The sequence below is a fragment of the Naegleria fowleri genome, assembly GCF_008403515.1.
Source record: "Naegleria fowleri strain ATCC 30894 chromosome Unknown tig43, whole genome shotgun sequence".
NCBI classification, from domain to species: Eukaryota; Heterolobosea; class Eutetramitea; order Acrasida; family Naegleriidae; genus Naegleria; species Naegleria fowleri.
Genome location: NW_025407975.1, coordinates 680,656 through 702,257, shown reverse-complemented (window position 1 = coordinate 702,257; position 21,602 = coordinate 680,656). Strand labels below are relative to the sequence as shown.

General features: G+C 38.4%; 10 protein-coding genes across 10 annotated transcripts; 5 read left to right on the top strand and 5 right to left on the bottom strand.

Moving 5' to 3' along the window:
* Positions 1-92: 92 nt before the first annotated feature.
* FDP41_005302 (uncharacterized protein) lies at positions 93-3,458 on the top strand (the record flags this gene model as incomplete). Its single annotated transcript, XM_044708813.1, has 1 exon — positions 93-3,458. The coding sequence occupies one exon, from the start codon at positions 93-95 to the stop codon at positions 3,456-3,458; it is 3,366 nt and encodes a 1,121-aa protein (XP_044560688.1).
* Positions 3,459-3,469: 11 nt separating this feature from the next.
* On the bottom strand, positions 3,470-5,499 carry FDP41_005301 (uncharacterized protein; the record flags this gene model as incomplete). The annotated part of the gene is made up of 2 exons (XM_044708812.1): positions 3,470-5,018; positions 5,237-5,499. 2 exons carry the CDS (start codon positions 5,497-5,499, stop codon positions 3,470-3,472), a joined length of 1,812 nt encoding a protein of 603 aa, XP_044560687.1.
* Positions 5,500-6,001: 502 nt separating this feature from the next.
* On the bottom strand, positions 6,002-7,711 carry FDP41_005300 (uncharacterized protein; the record flags this gene model as incomplete). Its single annotated transcript, XM_044708811.1, has 2 exons — positions 6,002-6,974; positions 7,131-7,711. The coding sequence occupies 2 exons, from the start codon at positions 7,709-7,711 to the stop codon at positions 6,002-6,004; spliced, it is 1,554 nt and encodes a 517-aa protein (XP_044560686.1).
* Positions 7,712-7,981: 270 nt separating this feature from the next.
* FDP41_005299 (uncharacterized protein) lies at positions 7,982-8,829 on the top strand (the record flags this gene model as incomplete). Its single annotated transcript, XM_044708808.1, has 2 exons — positions 7,982-8,493; positions 8,634-8,829. 2 exons carry the CDS (start codon positions 7,982-7,984, stop codon positions 8,827-8,829), a joined length of 708 nt encoding a protein of 235 aa, XP_044560685.1.
* A 238-nt stretch (positions 8,830-9,067) lies between these two features.
* Positions 9,068-10,246, bottom strand: FDP41_005298 (uncharacterized protein; the record flags this gene model as incomplete). The annotated part of the gene is made up of 1 exon (XM_044708807.1): positions 9,068-10,246. The coding sequence occupies one exon, from the start codon at positions 10,244-10,246 to the stop codon at positions 9,068-9,070; it is 1,179 nt and encodes a 392-aa protein (XP_044560684.1).
* Positions 10,247-11,464: 1,218 nt separating this feature from the next.
* On the top strand, positions 11,465-13,123 carry FDP41_005297 (uncharacterized protein; the record flags this gene model as incomplete). The annotated part of the gene is made up of 1 exon (XM_044708806.1): positions 11,465-13,123. One exon carries the CDS (start codon positions 11,465-11,467, stop codon positions 13,121-13,123), a length of 1,659 nt encoding a protein of 552 aa, XP_044560683.1.
* Positions 13,124-13,418: 295 nt separating this feature from the next.
* Positions 13,419-15,089, top strand: FDP41_005296 (uncharacterized protein; the record flags this gene model as incomplete). The annotated part of the gene is made up of 1 exon (XM_044708805.1): positions 13,419-15,089. One exon carries the CDS (start codon positions 13,419-13,421, stop codon positions 15,087-15,089), a length of 1,671 nt encoding a protein of 556 aa, XP_044560682.1.
* Positions 15,090-15,333: 244 nt separating this feature from the next.
* On the top strand, positions 15,334-16,665 carry FDP41_005295 (uncharacterized protein; the record flags this gene model as incomplete). Its single annotated transcript, XM_044708804.1, has 1 exon — positions 15,334-16,665. One exon carries the CDS (start codon positions 15,334-15,336, stop codon positions 16,663-16,665), a length of 1,332 nt encoding a protein of 443 aa, XP_044560681.1.
* Positions 16,666-16,967: 302 nt separating this feature from the next.
* On the bottom strand, positions 16,968-17,222 carry FDP41_005294 (uncharacterized protein; the record flags this gene model as incomplete). Its single annotated transcript, XM_044708803.1, has 1 exon — positions 16,968-17,222. The coding sequence occupies one exon, from the start codon at positions 17,220-17,222 to the stop codon at positions 16,968-16,970; it is 255 nt and encodes an 84-aa protein (XP_044560680.1).
* A 202-nt stretch (positions 17,223-17,424) lies between these two features.
* On the bottom strand, positions 17,425-21,219 carry FDP41_005293 (uncharacterized protein; the record flags this gene model as incomplete). Its single annotated transcript, XM_044708802.1, has 1 exon — positions 17,425-21,219. One exon carries the CDS (start codon positions 21,217-21,219, stop codon positions 17,425-17,427), a length of 3,795 nt encoding a protein of 1,264 aa, XP_044560679.1.
* Positions 21,220-21,602: the final 383 nt, after the last annotated feature.

The window sequence follows — 21,602 nt, the reverse complement described above, 5'->3', positions numbered from 1 at the left end:
TCCGATTGGGCCCCAAACAAGAGATTCAAAAACTTGTAATTTCTGTTCTTCAATATTTTTGAATGATGAAAAAAAAATTAAAACAAAAAAAAATGTCTTTACGCAGCCACACTTCCTTCATCAAACAAACGAGAAAGGGAAATGTCGTGAAAGTGGTTCGGGAACATTATTTACGGGATGATATTGGAACGGGAGTTGGAAAGGTTTTAGAGGAAAATGCAGAGTGTTATATTATTCCCGATACTAATGTAGTTTTGCATCAAATTACAATTTTGGAACATCGGAGCATTAAGAATGCTATTATATTGGAAACAGTTCTCAATGAAGTGAAGAATCAAAATATTAATATTTATAAGAGAATTCGTACTTTGATTGATGATAAGGATGGAAAACATTTTTATGTTTTTTCAAATGAACATCATAAAGAAACTTATATTGGAGAAAGGCAGGCTAATGAAAGTGCCAATGATAGAAATGATAGAGCAATTAGAGTGTCAGCTCTGTGGTACATGCGAAAATTGGCAGAGAGCAAACCTATTTATTTGTTAACCAATGACAAGGAAAATTTACGAAAAGCATCGGAAATGGAGATTACAGCAAAAACTATTCATGATTTCATAAGAGAACGTGTGAATGAAAGTCCGTCAACCTATCCTGAAGAGTTATTGGAACTGTTAAACTACACAGACGAAATTAAAGACGATGATGAAGAAATGGCTGACGGAGACGGCGAAAAGAAAATATTTGAAGATCATCTCCCAATGAACACTCTGCTTCGAAGGATAAAAACTAGAAAATTACATCAAGGTAGAATCACAGTCAATAGAAATAATATTAATGAGGCCTTTGTGACACTAAGAGGCATGCAAGAACTTGTTGTTGATTTGAAAGACAAGAATAGGCCAAAACAAAATGTATCAGCGCCTTCTTCAAATTACAGCTCTGAAAAAGAGGCCGAAGAAGAATTGAGCTCAATGATCTCCGAAACGAATGATAATGAAGATACCTCTTCAGAAGCAGCACAAGCTGGTACAGAAGTTTTTAACACTGTATTCATCAAAAACTTCAAGCACATGAATAGGGCCATTCATGGTGACATTGTTGCAGTAGAGTTGTTACCAAAATCAGAATGGTCCAAACCTTCCTCAAGCGCCGTTATGGATGACAATGAAGTTTTAGTAGATGATGGCACATCCATCGTTACTGGTGAAAATATTGACGAACAACAAGATGGAAAGACCTCTGTGACTTCGTCCTTCTACTCAAGATTCATGAACTCTGAACGTACCATTCCAACAGGAAAGGTTGTTGGTATTATCAAACGAAATTGGAAATCCTATTGTGGAAGTTTAGACGAAGAAACTGAACCAGCAGAGGGACTTAATAAGGTTCTTTTTGTTCCAGTCAATAGATGCATTCCAAAAGTTAGAATACTGTCAAGACAATCTAAGGAACTGTTAAACAAGAGAATTATTGTAGCCATTGATGGATGGAAAGCCACTTCCAAGTACCCAGATGGTCACTATGTGAGCACCATTGGAGAAATTTACAATACCGATGCTGAATCTGAAGTTATTTTACTTGAACATGATGTTCCACATTATCAATTTTCTCAATCGGTCATGAATTGTCTTCCTGATAAGGATTGGCAACCCTCCGAACAAGATATGGAGCGTAGAAGAGATTTGCGTCATATAAATATAGTGAGTGTAGACCCTCCAGGATGTACCGATATTGATGACGCTTTACATGCAATTCAATTACCAGATGGATGCATTGAAGTTGGTGTTCACATTGCAGATGTGACAAATTTTGTTAAGGAAGGATCAGCCATCGACTTGGAGGCTGCAAAGAGAGGAACCACTGTTTATTTGGTAGACAGAAGAATTGAAATGTTGCCAAGTTTACTTACAAACAATTTGTGTTCATTGAGGCAACATGTAGATCGTTTGGCATTCTCAGTCATTTGGAAGTTTTCTCCTGAAGGTGATATTTTGAGTGTTGACTTTACCAAATCATTGATAAGATCACGAAAATCCATGACCTATGAGGAAGCTCAGAAAGTGATTGACGATAAGGACAGAGACGATGAATTGGCCACTGATTTGCGACTTCTTTTGCACATTTCTAAAATTTTGAAAAAAAAGAGAACTGAAGCTGGTTCCTTAACCCTTGCCTCTCCAGCTGTCAAATTTAGCATGGAGACTGAATCTCAAAATCCAACGGATGTAGAGCTGTATCAATTGCGTGAAACTAACTCTATGGTTGAAGAGTTCATGTTGCTCGCCAACATTGCTGTTGCCAAAAAGATTACAAAAGAATTTCCAATGGTTGCATGTTTGCGTCGTCACCCGCCAGCAAATCCAAAAAAATTTGAACCATTGCTAGAAATGTTGAAGAGACATGGAATTACACTCGATATTTCATCATCCAAAGCCCTGAATGACTCTTTGAGTAGTATTAGAAAATCTGGTGCCATTAAGGACAAGTACATGGATACTCTCGTTCGTATACTTGTCACACGTTGTATGGAACAAGCAGTTTATTTCATTTCAGGAGATCACAGTCAAAATGATTATTGGCACTATGGTTTAGCTGTTCCAATTTATACTCACTTTACTTCACCTATTCGTAGATATGCAGATGTGATTGTACACAGATTATTAGGAGCAGCCATTGGTTATTATCCTCTGACAGCAAAGCTAACGGATAGAGAATATTCGAGAAGACTCATGACAGAGCTCAACAAGAGAAATAGAATGTCACAATATGCTCAACGCTCATCGGTCGAATTATATACTAATATTTACTTTAACTCTAATCCTGTTCAAAAGGAAAGAGCTTATATAACACAAGTAAGAGACAACGCCATTGTGGTGTTTATTCCACGCTTTGGATTCGAACATGTCATTTTCTTGAATAAGGACAATGTCAAGTATACCAAGATGGAATATAATGAGCAAAATGACTCCATTTCGTTTAGTGATGACAAAACGAAAAAAACTACGATACTCACAGCATTCGAGCACATTGATATTCGCATCTTTGTCAAGACATCCAAAAATTATAGAAGGAAGTTATGTGTGGAAATTGTTGACCCAGATGTTATGGTTCTCGATACTGCCTTTCCTTTCCATTTGGTGAAATCCCTCAATAATAATGAGGAATCGTCAAAGCAACAAAGACTTGTGGTGCAACGGTCTCAGACACCTTCAACGGCATCATCCTCTTCAGCAGAAAAGTTACCATCTGCTTCCTCAGAAAAGTCATCCAATCAACAGTTACCATCCAGGAAGCAGAAAGCCACAAGCTCTTCCTCCGTCACATCGCCAAGCAATCCCAAGAATCAAGCAAGTAGTTCAGAAGATTATGTTTCCCCGTCATCAGACGACAAGAAACGAAAACGTAATACCAGCAAAGAACAGCTCATGCAAAAATTGAAACAACAAAAGAAGTAAATCGATGTCAATTATTCGTGGTCAAGTTCGATCTGTTCTTCATGGTCGACGTGTTCTTCTGCAGAGGTACTCTCTTTTCTTTCTTCTATGCTTTCTTCTTGCTTATCGTGGTTTTCTTCTCTGTCATCTTCATCCATTTCAGTCACAACACTCGTGGTGGTACTTGCATTATCGTTGATAGTGTCAACAGTTGATGTTTGTCTAATGTTTAAACAACCACAATTCCAACATCTGTATCCGGCATGATTTTCTGCATCCTCAATCATGAGCAAACCATTATGAGAGCAACACTGAGAACAAATGAGAGCATAACATGTCTCAGGAGACTGACCAACAATTCTATCTAACAATCGGTCAAACCAGTTAGGTTTAGTGGTTTCCTTCTTATTTTCTACGAATCCGGTCTTGTTGTTTTCCACATAGACTTTATATCGTCCTGTCAGAGATGACGAATAGAGGGCGTCAGCACCAATAGGTTGTTGATTCTGAGTCGCAGAAAGACTATTCAATTGTTTTTCGTATTGGATGATTTTTGTCTCTCGTTCCCTTAATGCTAAATCTTTTTGCTTGAGTCTTGCGAGTTCTTGCTCTAATTGTTGTTGATGTGTAATGATATTGGAATCGTTATTATTCTCTTCATTAGCTTGCTGTGAACTATCTCTTGAAAATGTATTGTTGGCTCCGTTTGTGGATGAAGACTCCTTACTTGGAGTGCCTCCATGAAAACTGTTTGATCTTTTTCTTTGAGGAGTTGATGCAAGTGGTTCCCCAATAGTTGAGGAGCTAGATATTCCTTCCTGCATGTTTGACTCTGTATTTTCGTTGTCTTGTTTCCGTAATGTAAAAGAGTGTGACTTTTTTTGAAGATTACTACTACTGTCAGCATTCGTGATGGATAATCGAGAGGAACGACTCGTTGAGAATTCATTCTCATTTGATAAACCTTCTGGCATACTTCTAATAGCATGCATTTGTTGCAATTTTCGTTGTTGATTACTAAGTGAGGCCACTAATGTGAACAGCTTGGTCATACTCTCTTTTAACAATTTCTTTGTTTCCTCTTGCTGTATATGAGATTCTTGAGCCAGTGAAGATTCTGTTTGCACACAAATGGTATTCATTTCTTTAGGAGATGAATCTTCAATTGCCGTATGCGGAACTGGCTCCTGAAATCCTAAAGATACAGCAGGTGTATTTGCATACTTTTTAAATACTTCATAAGAAAAGTAAGGATAATTTGCAATTAAAACCTCAGTAACTTCCATGTCATCTTCATCGTCCAATATAACATCTTTGATTTGATGCGATACTTTCTTTTTCGAATTTCTTTTGTGGTTAGTGCTTTGCAATCTTTTCCTTTTATGTTGAATATGCTTTTGAAGAACATTAATCGCTCGTTCATATTTTTGTATTAAATCATGAGTTGCATAATAATCATTCTTTTGTTTCAAGTCCTCTAAAATTTCTTTTTGTTTCAATAATAATTGTTCGATATCATAGTTATAAGATGATAATGTACTACTGTAGTAGATCATGACCACTTTCTTAATGAAATAGGTTCTATTTTCGCGATCAATAAACATTCAGATGATGATGATTGTAAAATTTAAATCCGTTTTCAACATCACACACAACATGATTTTCATCATCATCATATAATCATCATAAAACCATCATTACACAATCATTCATAATCAATATTATGTCCATCATCAGATGAATCATTTCCGATCATGTATCATCATTCATACAAGCCTCACCATCAACTCTTTACTTACACAGCTAAAAACAAAGCCATCACTCCAACCATCACATAATATAAATTCGGAGGTGGTATATACATATAGATTGGAACACAAACAGCAACTCCTAACATCAATATAATTTGGCTGATCTTGGACGGAACTGAATGGACCTTTGCATTGAATTTTCTCTGTCGGGTTTGATAGTACCTAATTTCCTTATCATAACTTTGTAACTGCTCATGAAAGCTATGTGTCTGTTGGAAGCCTAGAATGGAATATAACAAGCCTAGAACCATGATGAATGTTGTGTTTTACAAATAATTACGACAATTATGAAGATGAATTGTGTGTTTATATCTCTTGTTAGAATAATAATGATGAGAATAATAATGATGATGAATCGAAATAATCCCCATCCGAGTGGTGATTGTATGCATACGCTCGATCTCCTCTCGTCGTTTGTTGTTGTTGTTGTTGTTGTGTTGATAATGTTAATAATGAGAGGATTGCAATAACACTTGTTGTTTCGATTTTATTTTGTTCTGCGTGCGTGATCGTCATGATCGGAAGCTTCAACAACATATTGAAACGCATGCCACGTGTCGCCATCACCTCACAAAAGGTAACAAAAAAGATCGAACAGTGGTTTTACACTAATAGTGCATATCAGGCATACTTGTTGTCATGGCTTTTTTCAATCAATGGTACAAGTGAGCCTTTACTATATTTGAGAATAAAGCATCCACTTGAGAATGCCTTAAACAACAAGACTTGTCATCTTGTTTTCTTATGAAATAATTAAAAAGTAAAAGAAAGATTTTCCAACTCAACGTGAGGAATTTGTGAAAGAGTGGATGATTGACTGACATCTGTCTCCTGAACAGAATTCTGAGTCGTTGTGAATGATGATTTCTCATTCTTGATCAAGTTCTGTTCCATCCAACGTCGACGTTCACTACTTAATTCATTCACCTGCTGATCTGATTTTCGTTTTTTCGCAGGAGTTGTCATGAATACTCGTTCCTCCATGGCATCTGAGATTTCCACATCTTGCTCTTTAGAATCTTCTTCTTCATCAAACTTGAATTCCAATGAATGGTAGTCATCGCCAATAAGAGTCGTGGCATTTCCTTCTTGAAGTTTTGTCGCAATGGCAAGAGGAGTTGGTGGAAGTTTGTTTTTTGGAGTTTTCAGTGTTGTGGAATGATGAGATTTGGGAAGGGATGGAGTGGCTAAAAGTGGTGATGATGTGGTTGTCAATGTGGACATGGTTGAGGACAATGAAGAAGGATTCACTTTTCGAATAGCCTTAATTGGACTTCTAAATTCTGTTTCTTGTTGTTGAACAGTGAGCGAGGAAGGAGAAGATGGAAGATGTCTTCCATTCTCGAGAGCAATTGGTCGAAGAGCTTGTCGATCACTCGTTTTAGTCCATGTTGTTGTTTTCAATTTAGAGGGAGAAGAGGAAACACTTGTTGAATGGATATTAGTGGTGGCAGTTCCAGTTTCTGGTGTCACTTGCGACACTCTTCGACAGGTGGACATTTGATAGGAATTCAAAAAATCGAGAGAATTTCTTGGATTTTCAATTCCCTTCTCCTCGAGAAGCTCTTTTTCATAATTCATGAGTTGTAATTGAAATCCCAAATTGATTCGTGATCGATTGTTGGTCTTGTTTTCAAAATGACGAAAAGCTTCCAATAAGGATAAATTGAAATAGTTCATTCCAAAAGCAAGCATCATGGTCACAGATCTTGATTTTCCTTCCTTACTATTATTTTGTTATTGTGTATGAATACACGATTCATATTTTCATCACGAATTCAAAAACAATGTTTTCATATCATGCACATTGTTGTGAGAAATAAATCATCATGATGATCTATCAACAGACACCCACCGTTCCTCTACTACTATTACAACTTACCAATGAATAAGAACTCTATTCTGAGAATTTTCTTCCAATGTCTTTCGAACAAACGAGATGGCTTTATCGAAATGTCGAGCAATTTTGACATCGGTCGAGTCATCCACATTGATTTTCAAATACGTAATGGTCATGGGTTTTCCAAGAGGATGAAGTGATTGCTTGAGTGTTGTCGTTTTCTCTAGAGTTTTTGGATCTTCTTTTATATTGGGATGGATGTTTTCAACATCAAAAGACGATGTTTTTGGAGAGATCGCTTCTTCTTCTTCCTCTCGATAATAGAGTGTCTTCTTTTGGAATGTATTCTGTAAAGAACTCACATTCAGGACATGAGAGATCCGATGACGAGCAAACCATTCCGAGTCTTTGGCTTCGTATTGTCCACCAATATAAACTCGAGGATAGATTTCGAGTTCATCGAGAAGAGAGTAATGTGTCGGGTGAATGAACCATTTGGGATCTGTGTTGTGCTGAGACTCACACTGTTGGATGGATTGTTTCAAAGTCCTTGTGGATGTTGAGAGAGGAGGGTCTTCGTGTTCCTGCTCTTCATGGAAATCTTCAAAGACTTTTAGGACCATACGAATGTTGATTTATTTTTTAACAATTTGTAACGGTTAGTTTTGGCGGTTTCTATAATTATAATAATTACAGGTGAAAATTCAAAAAGACATTCTCTGCAAATAAAAACACCAAATGAATTCATGGAAATGAGTGGGATCACCTTAATTCTCTTTCCATTGAAGTGTTTGATGAAATGTGTTGGTATTCTCTTTTTACCATTTCAAAATATTCAAATACAAAAAAAATATAATTCTCATCAAGAAGAGACGTATTTTTCTCGCTTGGAAATGATCAACCCACATCAGCTCCAACAACCATTTATTCCTCCCACTCCACCATCACTGCCGCCTTCTTCCGCATTGTTGGGTCAGCAGCAATTTGTTCCTCCACCTTCTTCCTCTTCTCAGATGACAACAATGAATCCACACCATCATCAACATCATCAACAACCATCATTAACTTCCTCTTTTCATGTTCCACCATCAAAGAAGGAAGCATCTGGAACGAAGAAAAAAGGAAGACCATCTTCCAAAACAACAACATCTTCAGCAACAACCATGAATCAGCAACAACCACAAACCCTAACATCATCATCGGGATCGGGGATGATTGCTTCCTCATCATCATCCGCCATGACAGGAGGAGAGATCAATGAGGGAGAATACAGTTTTGATTTACCTAGGACGAATGTTTTACGAGTGATTAGGAGAGTAATTCCAGAGGAAATTGCCTTATCTAATGATGCTAAATTAGCATTTGCTAAAGCTGCGGTTGTATTTATTATGTATTTGACGGCAACGTAGGTTGATGATATGGTTCTTTATATCTAAAGAATAATTTAAATTTGTATAATGTTAAAATTATCGAAAAATATTTTGCTATTAATGGCCAATAATTTTATTTTGCTAAAAATAATTATTATTATGTCTCACAAATCAGAGCCCAAGAAGAAGCAACCAAACATAAACGATCGACACTTACAGCTGATGATGTCTTGGAAGCATTGGATACTCTCGAACTCGCAGACTATAAAGAAGAGCTTGTCAGAACTCTACATCAATACAGATTGAACCAAAAAGCAAAAAAAGATAAATCAACAAAGAGAAAAAAAGGTGACGAAGGTGAGGACATGTAATAATTTAAACACAATTACATGATGCATTTTCATTCATGGAGACATTATGACATGCAATTATTCGTGTTGGCACATTTCAAAATATGAACTCGGTCAAAATTTTAATTATTGGAGAAGAACGTGGTGAAAAAGTTTGTGCATGGAGTATGAAGATTCAAAAAACTCTCACCTAGGCAGAATGATTATCAAGATTGGTGTCGCGATATGTTGCAAAATAATTTAAAATGAAGTTGGAATCTTATTCCTTAATATCTACATATTCTCTGATGATTTCTATAAAATCTTCTTTGATGTCTGGACTTATAACAATCAAAATAGCCATTTGTCGAGACAAGAGATGCTTGAGCATGTTATTTTCAAGTTTGGCACTATTCATCACTCCAATGCGTTCAGGATTGTGAGAGGTGACATCTCCAATTTCCTTAGGATCTTTGAATTGAATCAAGAATAAATTTTCCAACCGTGTAGAGTCGCTCTTCCCACAAACCAAGTTGAAAACTTCCTTCGAAATGCAAATATTGTGACCAGATGCAAGAGCAGCAAGAGCTTTCACTGATGTCACTCTTGAAATTACCGAAATATGTTTGTAGTCAATTGCTTTAAAGTCAATACAACTATGAATTTCAGCTCTTTCAGAGCATGACAAATTTCCATTCATATTGAGTTTCATGTTATTGGAATGAAAGAAAAAGTCCTTCAAGAGCATATGCGTGACAGTAAGCGAGAGATGCTTATCTTCAAAAATGGAAATGGACAGCTCAATTGATTTGGCTTTTGGTTCTGCGCTCGAGCTACTATTGGGGTGTGGTGAAGAAGGAGATGAATTTGGATCTTCATCCTCTGTAGAATGTGTTTTCTTTTTGTTTCTTTTCTTTCCCATTTTCGGAGAAAGTGATTGGATTGACTGAACATTATTTTCATGAATGGGTATGAACACACTCGAAACATGGTCTAAGTTTTCGACATCAATACTTAAATCATTAAGAGAGGTTAACTCTGACTTGTCGTCAATATTATAACGAATGCACAGTCCTGTTAATGTATCTATTTCTGCATTTATCCAATGCTCAATGCAAAACACAATAGGTGACATGTGCTCACATAATTTACACAAATGACTCCGTTTCCAAATTTCTGAGCTTGTTTCTTGCAATGTTGGAGAACTCTTTGCCATGATAGGAGAGCTTCCTAATTTGGGGGAGCGAGAAGGAACATACTCTCTCAATTCTCTTACATTTCCAGCATAAATATATTGATAGTGGGAGGAGGATGAGCCATTATTATTGCTCCCATAATTTTTAATTTTAGTGGCTGCATTAATTCCTAACTCCTCCGATGAGGCCGACATATAGTCCCTGGTGATATTAAATGTGGGTGACTTGTCATGGCTAAATTCATTTGTTTGATTTTGTCCCATATTTACAATGATATAATGTGTTTAAATGATGGATTTGATGATGATGATGATGAGTGATGGAATTATTATTATTGGGTCATGCGTGCAAGCAAAAAATCAACATTGCCTGTTGAAACGGAGAATCAAGTTCCGATATTGTTCAACGATATTATCTTCTCAGCTATTTTGCACTGTTGTACTTGGATGATATTTTGCGGAAGTTGTTGTTGCTATTGCTCGACGCCACGAAAGTAAATGTCTGGAGTCTTATTTTTTCTGGATGGGACAATGACTAAAGATTTTTTTGAGTTTTAATTGTCATTCCCAAAACAAGAAGTCGTACCTCATAGTTATTGTGGAGAACAATGTTTGTCAATCCCCAAGAATACACGTAAGAGTTTCTCTCTGAATATTCTTGAACTTTTCAAGTTTCAAAGCCCCGCTGGAATGACTTGTACGGATCATGAATGCACGCTAATTGAAATAATTATTCTATTAATCATTAACAGTCAGAGACAGTAAAGATGCAATAGAGAGATCTTTTTGCTTGGAACCTCCACCATCGGATGGACTCATTGAAAGAGATATTAGCTTTAAAAAGGGCACATCATGAGCCAACAAAACCACAACAATTATCTCTTTGCTGGAATTGATCCGAAAAAAAAAAGAAAAGATCAAACACTCTCGTTGTGCGTTGCGCCCTTTCTTTCGTGCAATTCGTTATAAGCTGATAATAGGCCGTACTTTGCCATATACGGTCATTTAATTAATCCGCAATCTGGCAAGCATCACTACCTTGAATAATACGTTAAATACTTGATTTGAAACAACAAGTTCGCTGAGGCGTTGAGTTCGGCTCCCTTAAAAAATAATCCAGAGTCGAACCCAGACATATTTCATTAGTCATTATCATCATCATCATCAATAACTCTCAAAGGGTGTTTAATGGTATTTTTTGAAGTTCACTACTACTCGGCATTGGATCATTAAAATTGGGAACAAGCCTTTAAAAATTCCAGAAAAATTTACGACCAAAGTAGGATTAATTGCTGGTCTATGGATTTAAACGAGCACAGGATATAGGCATCATCATCTTTCAATTTGTTTTTCTTGCACAGGTGTAGAAGAAAATTCACTCACTTCCTTAATATTGTTCTTTACAAAACTGTATTTATTCGATCATATTCATTCACTTCCCCTTTCCTTCGAAACATCGTTACTTTGCCCTCAGTCTGTAGAATGGGCTCGTATCCTTCTTCATCCTTTCAAAACCGAAGCAATTCTTTTCAACATTCGAGAGCAAGTGCACAGTATTCATTGGACACAAACCGCTCGGCCAAGACCTACAAAAAACCGCCTCCCATCAAAATACCCAAAAACTCGAGAGAACTCGATTTCAGATATATTGACCCAAATGAAGACCCCCCAATAGACGAGGATAAAATTCGGTCGTTTTCTCCACCTCCTTCTCGGCGTAATCTTCTTGAAGAAACTTATAATGAGGGTGCAGAGACTGATCACAAACGTGTTTCTCCTCAAGCTGCAACTGCGTCGGATCAAGAAACAACTTTTAAAATTGGAGAAGATGACGAAGAGTATGAGACCAAGACATCCAGTGTAAATCTTGAAACAGACGATGAGGATGCGTCATACACAGAATGTTTGATGGAGGACACGAGTAGTTTCCAAATTTTCTCAATAGCTAATCCCTTTCTGTATCTACGATCCACAAGTTGTAGATACAGTCCAGTAGTAGGACATTTATCTTCGACCAACGGCTCGAACACCTCTTCTGAATCAGGTTCTAATACATCCTTTGACGCTGATAACCATTCTCCCACTTCAAACCTTACCATTTTCACAAATTCTGTCCTAAATGCAAAACAATCGTTGTCCCCCACCTTGTCAAAAACAAAAAAGAGAAGAAGTCACTCGCTTATGCCTCTTCAACCAGTTTCAACACCCGCTTCTCAAGAATCCCCTTTAGAGCAAGCTTCAAATGCCTCTCGAACAAGAAGTCGAAGCGTTTCTGATAGTCCCTCCCTCAACTCACCCGTCACCATCAACACTAATACTCAGTTCAATGAGTCGGTCCAACCATCCTCCGAAGTATCATCTAACAAATCTCCCCCTAGTTCAAAACAAAAACGAAACTCTGTTATTCAAAATAGCCGACCCAACTCACCACCTCCAACATTTTCAATTACTATCTCGTCTCCAGCGGAAGAAGAGATGTCAAGCACAAAGAGGATCCGTTCAAAAGAGGAACTTCCAATGGTTACGAAAGATTTGAATGAATACAAAATTGGAAAATCGTCTTCAAGTAAGGGAGACATACAAGACTACAATCTTTCAGAGTTTAAGATGGGAGTGACAACGAAGAAGAATGGAGACGGTATTTGGAAACTGGCGAATTCTCCACTTGGGCCGCAAAAGAAGCAGAAGAAAGTCAATTTTATGGGACCTCTAGTGGATATTCTGGTTCATGGAGGATTAGGAGTTCCAACTAATCATAAAATTCGAAGACATTCCTACACCCCAGCTCCTAAATCAAGCCCAGACTTGGTGCAAGATCAGCCAAAAACTCCAAACTCTCCATCATCACCTTCCAGACCTCCCTTTTCCCCAACTCAAACTCCTCAATCACCCTCGTCAAACAAAACTAATTTTTTGTCTCCAAACTCCTTGCTAACACCGAACCCTTCACAATCGAAAAAGAGAGAATTGAGAAAATCAGTGGCTGACATTTCACAACCAGAACCTGTCCAAGTTGAGCCCTCACCAAAACTATTTGTGGCAACCATCAGCAAAACAAGAAGAATGTCGTTGAAAGACGAGAATGCAGAACGTTTGAATGATTTATTGCTCAGACAAAAATTAAACCAATATAAAGTGTAGCTTGAGTATGTTCTATTCCTTTCTTGTGATGTATTTGGTCAATGGTGACGATAAAGATTGCAGATCTTTCCTGACTTAATCGACCGAAAAACGGGAACTTCTTAGGCAACGCTTTTTTTCTTAGACAACGGGAACTTCTTGGACCTGTCGCTCCTCTCCACAAAAGAGAGCTCAACAAGGTTCGCAGGGGAGTTCTCCTATTGTCATGGCCAAAAATATCCGCTCTTAAAAATTGTATCAACCTCGCTTCGTAGATTTCTCGACAATATAAGAAGACTTCCCTTAATGTGCGCACATGGGCTCTCGCTTCTCCAAGAAGTCGAAAATAGAGCCCGAATCAAGGACTGCTCCTCGATTCAACTCTCTTAGACAGTTGGAAACTGAAAAGTCTGAAGACTATCATAATGTACATCCCAACACAGCTCGAGTAAGGTCCAAATCCAACGGCTGGATTGATGAGCATGAACAGCCAAGCACATCTGGCAAAACATCGGTGCACACATCATCATTTTCATCAGCATCTTCATTTTCAACAGCTTCCTCTCAATCATCATCAAATGAAAGGAATTTAACTGACAAGGTAGAGAAAGGTTCCTCCTCTGCTTGGTCAACACCACACACCCAATCACTTCCTCAAAACATTGACACTATTAATAGAAACCTTCAGTTCGACTCTTCCCGCAAAAGAAAACATTCTTCCTCACCAGCCATCCATTCCGTTCAAACACAACAACAAACAATTCCAGTTCCTTCAAGCCAATCCGATGTAGGTGTTCCTGCAAGATGTTCAAAACCGTCCCAAACCAAAGCAAACCCAACTGTGGTCTGTGCGGACCAAGTTGAAACAAGTTGCAACAGCAAGTGTGCTACATGCGCTCAGTTTGAGCAACCAAAGGGAGATGTTCCAACTCTCCGAGACGATGTAGAGCTGGTATATCTGAATTCACAGCCTCGCACATCGAAAGGATCGACAACAAGCGAAGGGCACGCAGAAACAATTTTAAAAGCTAAGAAGTCACAAGAGACGTCAGGCAATATAGCTCTCGAGAAAACTCCAAGTTTGCATCCAGGAATTGACAAAACCTTACAACAAGAGCGTGAGAACGAAAGGGACAAGAGAAGATTGGCAAGAAAGAGAGCTGGAAAGCAAAATGAAGCAATTTCTGTCCATCAGCACCAAGGTGAGCATTTTGATGTCTCATCCCTCTTTAGTAGCAACTTCAACTTCAACAACACCCTCTCGACCAATACTCCACCAAGTCATTATTCAAGTTCCAACTCTAAGAGAGATCAAATGACAACCAAAACCTCAATCAGCAATAACGCCCTTCAGTATCAAAAAAACTGGTTCGACTCCATCTTCTGTAGAGCAGAGAATGCTCATGAGACCTCCAATGATGGCGACTCTTCTAGCCAAGGATGGGACAATCAGTCCTCCTCCTATTCAAACAGCTCAACAAATTCAACTAAAAGAAAACACAAAGATATTGAAAAGAGAAGAGTTTCTTTTAGCACTCAGACCATAATAACCTGTGTGGAAAGCGATGAAACTTCCAGCATTTCGTCCCACTCGAGCAGTACTGCTTCCAAAACAAGCCGTTCCCAATCATCGAGCGAATCGAATGGAGTTCCTCTCATTGCCGTTAGTAGAGCTGAGCATTGTCGCGATCCTCCAACATCTCGATCCATCAATGAAGAACGGAGAAAGAGGGTTCAAGAAAAACTTAAGCAAAGAACATCCATTTCAGCACACTCTCAACATTTTGAAAATGCCCACCCTCGATTTCACAAAACCAGTCCAAACACCAACTACCACCAACACCCCCATCAACGAACGAAGAAATTTCCTAATTCATCATTAATGTCCCCTTCGTCAACAACGAGGCACACATTGTCTGTGGCTTTGACCTCCTCCACAGTTGCTCGTTTGCATACCCGAGAGACCACCCGTTTCGTTCATCGGTAACTTCCCACTTCCGGCCCAAAAAGGAGCCGTGCCACCGAATTTCCTTTCGAGGGCAAAAACATTGGGGCTACCATTTTAAAAAAAAAGCATCGTTACCCTAGTTCTTCATCTATGCTCCTTGAGTCGTAGGCCTACTTGTACAGCGGACCAATTTTGCTTAAATTATTCTTTGCAACAATAACAAAACAGTTTTCTTGAACACTGTGTTCACTCTTTCTCGAACCAAACCCTCCTTTGTTCCATCATGGGCTCAAACACATCATCCACATTGGTACCCTCAAAAGGAAACAACACTCACACAGATGAATGTGATTCAGATGAAATGCCAGAAGACCATAAACCGAGTAGGGATTCAAAAAGATACTGCGCATCATCAACACAACCATTAAGTGAAGTATCTGGAGCCTCTTCTTCCATGATGAACCAAAACCAACCCTCAACATTCAAACCACATCCAAAAAAGTCTCAAAGCCACACTTCCATCGTTGTTCCTAGATCGGACTCTTCACATCCATTCACGATTTCCAATCCCCAACAGAAATTAAAAACAAGACCCAATCTATCAAGCCCGTCACTTCTTGTTTCTAATACTAGCGTTCAGCAAGTACCTTCACCGTTATCAAGAAGTGCAACTCCCATCACACATACATCAGCGCCTCATCAACAACATACATCAAGCAACCATCAAGTATGTCGGATGTCTACACTTCAAAAAAGCTCTTCTCCCTCAAGTTGTAGATATGTGGAACCCACCTATTCTCCCGATCATTCTTCTCATCAAATATCCCAATATTCAAGCAGACCCAATGTTCTGTCAGCTCTCCCCCATAACACTGCCGTAAATAAGAGTAGTTTACAGAATGAGAACGAATCCTTATTCTCGGAGGAAGACCTTAGTACAGTCATGTCCAGCAGAAGAGGGTCTGTTTTTTCGACAACAACCTCAGAGATCTTTTCTCTTCCAAGCAGTCAAAGCTTTCTAAGTTCAAGAAGAGGAAGCATTTACATGAATGGGAGCAGCAATAGCGGTTTTTATGATGACATGTCAGTTTCTCCATCTAATCATTCAAGCGAGCACCTGTACTCCCATCAATCTAACAAAGGAAATCAAGACCATAACAGCAACGATACCATGTCGCTAAGCTCAGAGGAAAACTGCATTATTCTCAATAACAAGAGCAACAGATCATTGGTACATTCTTCAAGTACAAACTCCCTTTCCAGCCTTGCTAATTGTGCCTACCAACCTTCTCCAATCCAAACATTATTCCAAAAAAACAAGTTGGATCATTGCAATTCTGAAAAAACAATTACATCCCGTTATGGATCTCTAAAAAGCCTGGCGGCAAAACATTACATTCACTCAAAGTCTGTTTCTGGAGCTGGATTCACGTCTCTGTTCAACCCATCTTTAGATAAAAACGTGCTTCCTGAAATTCCTCTTCTTGCAGTGACCAAACCAATTGAGCCACCATGTTTTTCACATTTACCAAGAAGCGTCAGCAAAAGGTGTCAGCAGCAGGCGCGTAGGTCAGGTTCATCCCTCAGGAATAAACAATACCTCGATGTTCTGTAGATTCTCACAACAAAACAAACCTGTACAGAGAATTCAATTCCTTATGCGCAACAACCGGTCAAATGGTATATTAAAAACAACACGTGTTGACTGGGAAATGTCAGTCGAAAAATATTATTGCGTCGACCGGGAATTGAACCCGGGTCACGGCGATGGCAACGCCGTATTCTACCACTAAACCATCGACGCTTCATATATTTGTTTAAGTTTGTTATCTTGCCGTTGTAAGGAAGAATTACGGTGGTGCACTCAATCTGACTCTAAAATTCCAAATCATGATCACTCGTTTGTTATTGTAGGTTTTATTTCGCGGCTGATCCTGTTAGTTCTTTTTTGTATCGTTGTGTTAGAATTTCTGTGGCAATGTCGAAAGATTGAGTGTAATTTTTAGCACAATTCAATAAACATTCTTTATCACTTCCTGAGAGTTCTACTGCTTTGAAATATCCTTTCATACACTTTTCAAAACAAACATCAATCATATCGAATCGGAATGTCATTTCAAGATTCTTCTCCACAGCCTTTTGACGTTGAATCATTTGTTCTTGTTGAGACATTTTTTTGCAGAATTAGATGACTCTTGGTCTCTGAACACCATGAACAACGTGGCCAACATTTATTTACGCTTGAGTAAACAACGGTGTCGCTCTCAATTTTGTAAAGATTTGTCACCAACAACCCTTGGAAGACTTGTTGAAAATAATTAGCGCATTGCGTTCATCAAGATATAGACACACATGCAAACAAACATTCTTTGTCTTAAATTTTCACAGAGCATGTACTTCTTCCAACCCAAATACCAATCAAAAAGCAAATCAAACCAACAGCAACACTTCTACCGTCCAATAGTGCCCTTAAAAATCCCATCTTACTCACAAAGATTAAGAAGGTAAAAGTAGTTGCCACCACACTCATGCCCATCACAAAGGCTGCTCCCAGCACAGGAATTCCACTCAATATCTTGATAATTAACGAAAATCCAATAATTGGTAATACTCGCATATGAGGGGTATGAGAAAACTTTACAAAACTGATCAAAATTTCGTTAAATCTCAAATCCCACAGCAATCGAATTGATTTTTCAATGAAAGGAACGTCATGCATAAAACATTTGAGCAAGTACAGAGTAGGATAACCAAGTGATGGAATGACAATGGCAAGTGCTGTTACTTTTGAAATTGTATCCTCTACATGTCTGTAAATAAACATGGAAACTGCAAAAGTAACCACAAAACTCAAGATGGAAAAATATAATCGAGAATAGCTCACTTTTGGTTGTGGTCTTGTTGGGGCGTTAGCAAGAGCAACATCATTGTTCATTCCAATAGCTGTTGTGTTAATGGCATTCGTACTAATTGCTGAAACGCTTGGTGACAAGGACAGGCCACTATTGCTCAGATGAGAAGAGTGTTTGTAAAACTTTTCGGGCTGATTTTTGAATGTCACAACATCTTCATCGTCACTCCACGTGTTTGTAGTAAGGTAAAGGTAGACTGTAATGCTCACCGCATGAGATACTTGAACATAGGCTCCAAAATGACTCGAACTAGCCATTGGGAATAACCATCGAATAATCCAGTGAGTGCACACGGCGGTCACGCTCGCTCCTACGACCCAACGCAAAAAGGCCCTCATGCTCATCATGTTGGTCTTTCTGAATTGTGAAAAATCTGACACAATGTCACTCGATACGTGACTAGCAATTTGTCCAAAGACAACACCATTGAACACAAGCATAAGCATGGGTTCGGTTGGATCTCTTGGATACAATGGAAATCCTTGGAACAATAAATCACTCCATAATGTTAAGGCAAAACACCAATGTTTCCAAAAGGTGGCTTTCACCATTGTTCCAAGCATGACTGCTTTTTCAAACCCGTCCTTTTCTAATAAATCCAGCAGAGGAGACCACTCGGTAGCCCAAATATCTGTTTGTTTACACACGTCCTCGGTCTCTCCTGATTTGATTCCATAACTAATATCACATGCCTTTAACATTTGTAGATCATTGGTACCATCCCCCATAGCTAACACATAATTTCGTGTGTAAAATATTTGTTGAGCGAACGTTTGAGCATGGTGATATTGCAAAAGTTTGACACACCAAAGTTTTAAACCAGGTGTGGATCTGCAAAATACGAGTGAGTGTTGAAATCGTTGTTTCTTTCCCTTCATATTGATCAAGAGAAGGAGTCTCTCAAAAATAGGTCCCTTAAATTTGGATCCATTGTTGGTGTAGAGATTTCTCAGAAACTCCATTGTGGATCGATCAAAGAAGAAGGTACATGAACCTTTCATGGCCTCAGCCTCGGCATTATCCAGAGATCTCATTAATTCTTCCCCACTAGTTCCTTGAATGATAACGTGGTTTGGAAGGGATAAATGGGTGGCAATTAGTTTTGCATTCTTGAAAGAATCTCCAGTACAAATGCAGAATTGTTTGCCGGCCTTATTGAGTTGCTTAATTCCACTCTTCACACCCTCTCGATATCGATCCACCATGTGAGTGATGGAGGTGAGACGAACGTTGGTCAATGCTTCCTTCACAATTTCCTTTTGGGTGCTCAATCTCTCTTCCAAGTCAAGGACAGAAAAACTATTTCTCCATTGTGAAATGATGTGTTGAGCTTCGGATTCGTCAATTGGTTTAATACCATGACTCCAAGTTCTTGGAGCTCCAAGTCCTAATTCGGCATCCTTGTCTTCAACTTCATGAAAGCTTGACCACTTTTCGAGCTTTTTCTCAGAAGAAGGATGAGTAGAAATCCCAGTCTCTCCTCTCCAAAAGAGTTCATCACCTGCTTGAACTCCAACAAAATACTCTCCTGTCTCTGTATCTTGGAAGAGGCAAGATTTACATAAAAATTCTCTAATAAATCCGAAAAATGCGACAATTTTCAATTCATGGCGCTTCTCAATACAGTCAGTTCCAAACACAGAGAACTCCACACTTCCAGGCTCAATGTCTTGAGTTTCTGATGGCCAATGACTAAGCATTCTCGAATATGGAGATATCATTTCTCGAATTGCTCTCTCTTCAGGTTCTACACCTGTAGTGCTATAAATTGCGAAGCAATTCGCTTTGTGACATTTCGTAATATCTGTTTCACAAGAAATGCCAGATTCGTATACCACATGCAAATTATCTAAATCGTTGCTACTGGTGATCTCTGATGCTTCCTCATCAAGAAACAACATGGTATATTTTGGTTGCATCAAATTCACAGTTAAGGTGCCAGTCTTGTCTGATATAACTCTATTCACATATGCCAAAACGTCTACTGAGAGAGGATTATTGCAATTCACATTACTTCTAAAGTTAAATGCTAACAAATGGCAGACGGTCGTCCTTAACTGCTCCAAACCTTGCGGTACCATCATGTTAATAAACATAATTTGTGTGATTAATACCTTTCCAAAGGAATGTTCTTCTCCTCCCTCCACACCAAAGAACATGCTGGCAATTGTATTTACAGTTGCAAGGAACAACATTAGGGCCAGACTAATGAAAAATCCCTTATTTGTGTACTCAAGGAAAGGCGTTGGTTGTTTTGAAGTGTTCGCTCCACTCGAGTGCAGTGCCTTTGTCTCAGTACCGGACCATGCCACAATACCTTTCAAACTAATGTTTTGATCAATGGATGCAATAACTGAATTTGCAAATATAATATATGACTCATCGACATGAATTTTCTCATTGATTACTGCACTTCTTAGCAGCAGGTTATCGATACGAATTGACTTGATCTCTTCTGTCAATAAACTTTTTTTAACAGGGTCGTTCTCACCAGTGACAGTCACTTCATTCATGTAGAGAATCGGCTTTCTTGTATGCATCTTATTATCTTCAACAATGATATCTGTTAAGATTAAATCAGCCGGTACCTCCTCTCCTATAGAAATAATAACCTCGTCACCACATCTTAACTCTCCTCTCTGTTTGAAAGTGCCATCAGCCATTTTGACAGGTCTCTCATTTTTCTCCTTATCTGTTTTCCATTTGCTTAATTGGTTTTTAGTCTCAACAACTGCAATAAAGATAGTAAATATGGCAAGGGGATAGAAAGATTTTCCAGTATGAAAAACAAATAACTGTACAAAGCTAATCGCCAAGCACCATACTTGAATAGGTTGACCCAAGTATACGAAGGTCGAATAAATGAAACTGACAATGGAGAGAGTGAATGAATTCTTAATGTCAAAATTGGTAGTAGAAATGTAATTAGTGTCTTCCGATGACTTGAGGGATTTCTTTGATGTTGTCTCACATGTATATTTACATTTGTCACAACCTTTCTTTCCAACACTACTAGACTCTGTATCATTTCCGACCATTAATTTGATTAATCTCTGCTTATGTTGCAACTCATCCTTCTCTGTATGGTGTTTCCTCCAATCCAGAATTCTCCAATAATTCATTAATTTGGGCATGACATAACTCATGACAACATAAGTCAATAATGCAATAATGAGGCTCATAAGTACAATCTGTTTTGGCACCGTTCTCGTTTTCTCTACAAACTTTCCGATTGCTGGTTTTAAGGCCTCTTTCATATGCTTCGTTGAATTCCGAAATACATTTCCTTCCGATTGTGGGGCCGAGAGAGAAATTATCAAAGAAGATATTTGAAATTCATCATCTTCTATATAATAAAAACAAGTACATATTATAATGAGATATACAATAATGATGAGATAGTATTGAGGTTTGATGAAAGGATGGAATGAGAAACCTGAACCTGGGCCTATTTTTGAAGGTGATAACAAGTAATGCATTTGTATGATGAATGAGGCTAATCAATGGGGATGAATGAATTAATTCCGATGATGATGCAAATCCTGATGAAAATTTACAATTTTCGCACGCTCGAACGGATTACTATAGGATGCTAAATGAATGCAAAATAAGAACACGCGTTATAAGTGAAGTATGTAGA